Source organism: Macadamia integrifolia, chromosome 1, assembly GCF_013358625.1.
Source record: "Macadamia integrifolia cultivar HAES 741 chromosome 1, SCU_Mint_v3, whole genome shotgun sequence".
Classification (NCBI taxonomy): domain Eukaryota; kingdom Viridiplantae; phylum Streptophyta; class Magnoliopsida; order Proteales; family Proteaceae; genus Macadamia; species Macadamia integrifolia.
The window spans coordinates 19,464,657-19,470,780 of NC_056557.1; the positions used below are offsets into that span (position 1 = coordinate 19,464,657).

Genomic DNA, 6,124 nt, shown 5'->3' on the forward strand with positions numbered 1-6,124 from the left:
CCCCTCAGTCATAAACTTTGGCAATACATAAAATTCTACAATATAAACATTTGCAAATCAGTAGTCGATTTCACAGATAGAAAGTTCCATACAACAATCAATATTGACAAGTGATCAACAAATTGAAAGGACAACACTGAAATAATAAGCAACTAAGGTAGCATCTACTTATTACACAATAATTACAATCTCAGTAGCATATAATAGATGCAGCAGCATTACAATCTCAACAGCATCTACTAATTTCTAAGGTACTGAAATGCAAGAAAATCTAACAAAGGATATGTATATATAGATGCAACTTCTACCATGTATGACGAATGGTATTACAAAATTCTACAATACATACAACAAACACAGTTCAACATGCTCTAAAAAAATACAATAAACACAGTCTAAAAACACAACGAACACAGCAACACTAGAAATAGCACAATAGATGCTATTAAAAAGAAGAAAAAAAGGGAAAATTACCTGATTACCCAGTACTGGGTTTGGTTTTACAGAAATACCCACAATGGGTTTCACTCAACGTATACACCCAAAATCAGTTTGGGTATTACCGAAATAGCCAAAACAGTGGAAGCCGTATGTCAGACTTCATATCCCTACGTGTTGGATATGATTCATGTTCCAATAGGTGAAAAAAATTCTGATTTCTAGTTTAATCGTCTTCTACAATCGACTCTTTAACGTCCGATGATCTGATCGCATCATTGAGGGCATAAGTTGCTGTTCGGACTATGTATTTCCGAAAGGGGAAAGAATGGGTTGCTGGTTTCAGTTGTTCAGACTATAGATTTCTGAGAGGAGGAAGATGGGTTGTTGGTTTCAGGAGATTTAGGGCACTCTTCAATAAGGGAGAAGGACGGCGAGAGAAGGACTGGAGGGAGAAGAATCGATTGACTCACCCATCCACTTCTCATTCACACACAGAGAGAGACAGAGGAGGGGAGAGAACTGGTGTTGTGTGAGTGCTCCTTCCATTTACGATTATGAAGTTTCTTCTCTTGGAACTCTTAGTTGTTCCTGTCACTTCTTCTAGTGCTGCTCCGGCTCCTGCTCCATCGCCATGGAAGAAAGATAAAGGAGGGGAGAGAACTCAAACCAGACACAGTGACTGTGCGAGTCACTATCATTTAGGGTTCGTGGGTCTACGCGAGTGCTCTATTGGGATCAATAAACCTTATATCGTTCATCTTCTTTGGGTTGGTTGTTCATCTGAGGTGAGCAAAGATTTTGTTTTCAACCTATTTCCCATGTCATACGTTTTTTGTTTTTGTAATCTGTGTTCTTTTTTTTTTTTCTCACTTCACAGAGAATCGAACGAATCCCATTCCCATGTTTGTTCGTGGGTCTACATGAGTGCTCTGTTGGGATCAACAAACCATACCATCGGTCACCTTCTTCACATAACTTGAGGTAAGCAATAATCTTTTGACGTTTTAGTTTTCCATGTCTTACTGATTTTGTTTTTGTAATCTGTGTTCTTTTAATTATTTTTTTTCTCACTACACAGAGAATTGAATGAATCCCATTTCCATGTTGGTTCATTCGAACCTCTTACTTTTCCTCTGAGAATGGGAGTCACATATCTGATATTGGTTCATAGCATTTTCATTCATGTTCTCTTTTATTCGATGAATTCACAGAAACTTATATCTTGATCTTTGTACCGTACATGGGTCTTTCATTATTATTATTTTTTTTTTATTGTTATTATGAATGGTACATTCAATTTTTCAAACTAAAAAAAGAGAGTACATAGATATGGTTGATTGTAGTGTTGGTGACTAGTAGTCTAGTAGGTGTTTGGTGTAATGCCTCAATGGAATCAAGGGAATTACAACATGCTCTGCGGTTTCTGGAAATGGTGTAAGATCTTATCTGAAATAGTTTGGAATGTTTAACCGATAGTTTAATGGTTGAGGAACAATGATGAGATTAGATTTTCTTGTTAAACTAAAACTAGAGTTTGATAGTAGAAAATTTAAATTTCATAAGAAAATTGTGGCGGGTCAGGAATTTATGGTTTAAAATAGGATGGAAATCAAGCTTGCTGGTTTGTGTTTGATTTAATTGAAAGGGCTGAAAAGGTTTAAGAGTGTGGAGTCAAATTAGGAAGCATAGAAAGCTTAAACTAGGCATTGGTGAGGTTGTTAAGTCTTTAGACCTTCTTAGGGCAGGTAGGTATATTAAACCGTAGAACTATTCAACACCTCTACAATGAAAAGGGGGTTGGAAATTGTCAGAATGTAGTTCTTCTTCTGTGGGAACCAAAGATCTGTTTCTCACTGTAGGGTTTTCTGAATTAATGCCAGTCCCTTTAGCATGCAGTTCATTTTTGCACATTTTAATGTTCTATGCTGTAATTGGATCTAGTTTCCCAATAAATCTCTTCTTTGTATCATCTTTACCAAAACATAGAATGCAATTCCGCACCACATTTCTACAGTTTTATTACAAGTCTAGTTTCAATAATAAAAAAAGGTAATAAATAAATAAAAATAATGGCTGTTGAGTGGTGCTTATTGCGTAATAATACTTATAACTCTTTCTTAACATTGCAAAATGAAAAAGAGAAGAAAATAAAATTTCCTTGATCATGTTATCGTGTGTCTAACTTTTATATAATTGATTGGCTTCCTTTACTTATTGGAGGGTTGGGGGGGTGGGTAGGGGAGGAAGAAATAATTTCAATATGGAAGGAAATTTTGATTCAATTCAAGATCTGGAGTGTTTTATAACCATGCTTTCCATTGAAATATTTATGGCCATCAAGTTTATGCATGCTTACAAGTGTTCCAAATAGTATCAGGAACAATTAAATCTGATGCAAGTGTTTTGTCGATTAATATCACTAGGTTGTGTTGGCTAATGCATTGGATTATGAAGTTAATACCAAAAATCCCAGCCTGCTTATTTCATGAAGTGAATGAAACAGGGAAAAAAAAAAGGATGGATATCATCACATGAGGAGGGGAGGTTATTTTATTATAGTTAATAATATTATTGTCTTAGGTATCTAGATCATTGGATGATTGTGTAATTTAAATAATCCAAATTTGGTATGTGTGTTTAGTTGTGCAAGATTCTTTTTTTCTATAAATTTGTGGATTTACAAGCTTAACGTTTCCACCAAGCTAGGAGTTTTAATATTAAAATAGTAGACAGAAGCTGTGAGTTTCAAAATATTAATAATAATGATAATAATGAAATTAAGCTGGGTGTATTTAACATGGATTTTAAAGTCAAATTTGAAGCTTTAGTGCGTAACAGATGAATTTAATCTGAATCCAACTTTCTTATATTTAGATTTTTTTGTGGCTTACCCTGTAACCATCTTTGTGAGTGGGGCTGAAAAGGACTGCACTTGTATGAATCTCATATTGGATGCTCAGGTACGTAGCCCTGAGAGTAGCCGTTTGATGAGTTATTCTACCTGAAAATTCGACTTTCCCTTCCAAGGTAGTTTTGACTGTCCGACAGTATAGGAATGTTGGATCTTTTTCTTTTGGGCAGTAGTCCCCAGCCAGGCATCTTTGGTGGTTGTTATCACCACAAAAATATCTATCTACTTTTATAGGGCTAACTGGGGTGGGAGGGAACCTTGGGCATGAATCTAATTCCTCTGTAAGTGGTGTGGAATAGAATATTCAGGACAGCTAATTGTAATGCCAAAAAAATTGAGACTCGACAACAACTTACTTTTGGAGTTCAAGTGGATGTGCATGGGTCTATCTAATTTTGTTCAGTTTCAATGTAGTACGCTCTCTCTTTTGTGGGTGGTAATTATTCTTGTTGGCTTTAGAACCGTCCAAATTTGGAGATCCTCTGAATTCTACAATGGAAGTAGAGAAAAGATTTTGACTGAAGTGGGAAGGGACCAGATGTGGCTATTTATTTGAGGATTATGATATATTCTTAAGCAATTGTTGTAGGGGAATATGCTTGAGTTCCCAATTCAAGTGAGGACAGAAAAGAAAGTATGGAACAATGGAATGTTATGGGTGTAGTAGCGTCCCCTTTTTTTTTTTTTTTTTTTTTTTGCCCTCTTTGGCTATGTTCCTAAAATTCATTTAAGAAGAAAAAAGAAGAAAGAAGCATAAAGAACCAAAACCACATCTCAACTATTTTTATAGGTTATACCATTATACTTCTCATACTACAAATATCAGGATTTCAGAAACTAATACAAGATTGCCATGATGACCAGTTAACCACAGAAGGCACTTAAGACCTATTAAAATAATTTTTGAACTAATCCTTCATGTTAGGAGCATTTTTTCTATGACGTTCATTTACTAAATTCAGTAAATTTGGATTAATGGTGCGTCAAGTTGACAATGAACACTTATTATTATTTTTTTGGATGAATATAGCCAACACTTATTATAATTATCCATAAATTGTCAATCTTTTTGCATAGTTCCTTGTGCTCGCCATTGCTGGGAATCTCCCTGTAGCCGACCTTATTAAGTTGGAATAAGGTTTAGGATGTTGTTGTCTAGTCTATGTATTGGGTGAATATACCCACATTGCATTTCCACCTCTTTGAGTATTATACTTAGATAACTAGATATTGCAACCATAAAGAGTGAAATTATTGCAACAATAGTGACATACTAAAGAAGAACATTTGTGGATCAAGTATTAGATATTCCAATATCCAATTTATCTTTTAATTTTATAATTAACTATACATTTTGGATCATGTGTCAGGTGCATAATTTCGGTGGATCCTCTCCAATTGGACATTATACGAAGGATCTCAGAAAACAGAGCAATGCATGGTGAGAACAACCGACCTTTTAGGGCATGGACATATTCTAGTATGTCTGAAAATTTGGAGAGTGAATATGAATCTACTGATAGTGGAGATGTTAGAGGGCAAGCCATGGTTAGTAATGTTGTAGATGATTCAGTATTGTCAATTGGAGCATCCATTGATAAAGATATATCAAGTACGAACATTGTTCTATATGATCAATCCAATCACGTTTCAAAGTTGATCTGGAAGGGTGAGGTAATATATTTGTTGCATCTACGCGTAATATAATATTTGTTTTTGTCATGCATAAAAGATATGACCACTAAGTTTCCTGTTTCAAATTTACCCATTTTCAGAAGAGACATGTGCTACTGAGTAATGAGCATAGTCGAATCTCCACTAAGTGGAAGTTGAGTAAAGTGCTAAAGTGGTTAGTTGAGATTGTTGGATTCAAGTACTTACGCCTTATAGGGGATTTCCAAATGGATCGGTGTCTATTGACAGCATTAGTGGATAGGTGGCGAAATGAAACTAATACATTTCACATGCCACGATTTGAGATGACTATAAATTTGGAAGATGTGGCATATATTTTGGGTCTTAGAGTAATCAGGAAGGCTGTTACTAGGAAAATGTACAAGGAGCCTGAGGATATACTAGGCATGGTACTTGGACAACATCCCTCAGATCCTACCAACACGAAGGCTCTACGGAGTGGTTGTGTGAAGCTAACATGGTTGAGGAACCAATTTTCCCAGCTGCAAAGCAATGCTTCTAAAATAGATGTTATTTGTGCTACTCGGGCATATTTGTTGCATCTTCTTGGAACTACCATATTTGCTAACACATCCGGAAATATGGTTAGCGTTTCATATCTACCGTTGCTTGCTGATTTCGTTGAATGTGTAGAATATGCATGGGGCGTTGCTACTATAGCTTTCTTGGATAGGGCATTGATGCGTGCCTCAAGGAAGAACACTGCTAATATTGGAGGTTCAATGACCCTATTTACAGTACGTTAATCTTACTGATTTGGGAATATGATCGTGCATGTGAATTTTAGGAAAATTGGTTCAAATCTATTTGGCTTCTTTCTTTTGACCTGTACTTTATTAGCATATCTTAGTCTTTGTCACTCATGATGCATGTTTAACATGGATTTCAAATTTAACTTATAGGTATGGGCTTATGAGCACCTAGGGGTTGGTAGACCAGATGTTGTTCGCCTATGTAGGCCTTTCCCCCGAGCTGTTAGATGGAAATGCCGGCGCAGAACTGACAACATTCATAATTGCTATAGACCGTATCGGCAAGAGCTTGATCAACTTAAGGAATGCGAGGTTAGTAAAATCT

The 6,124-nt window shown here is 35.9% G+C and overlaps 1 protein-coding gene across 1 annotated transcript in view; it reads left to right on the top strand.

Annotated features, from left to right (window-relative positions):
* Positions 1 to 740: 740 nt before the first annotated feature.
* Positions 741 to 6,124, top strand: part of LOC122086478 (protein MAIN-LIKE 1-like) — a 10,201-nt gene continuing 4,817 nt past the window's right edge. Inside the window, exons 1-5 of the mRNA XM_042655292.1 lie at positions 741 to 1,226; positions 1,319 to 1,422; positions 4,723 to 5,026; positions 5,128 to 5,784; positions 5,950 to 6,111. Of these exons, the coding sequence (XP_042511226.1) occupies positions 996 to 1,226; positions 1,319 to 1,422; positions 4,723 to 5,026; positions 5,128 to 5,784; positions 5,950 to 6,111 (1,458 nt within the window). The 5' untranslated portion in view covers positions 741 to 995. The remainder of the gene's footprint in view (positions 1,227 to 1,318; positions 1,423 to 4,722; positions 5,027 to 5,127; positions 5,785 to 5,949; positions 6,112 to 6,124) is intronic.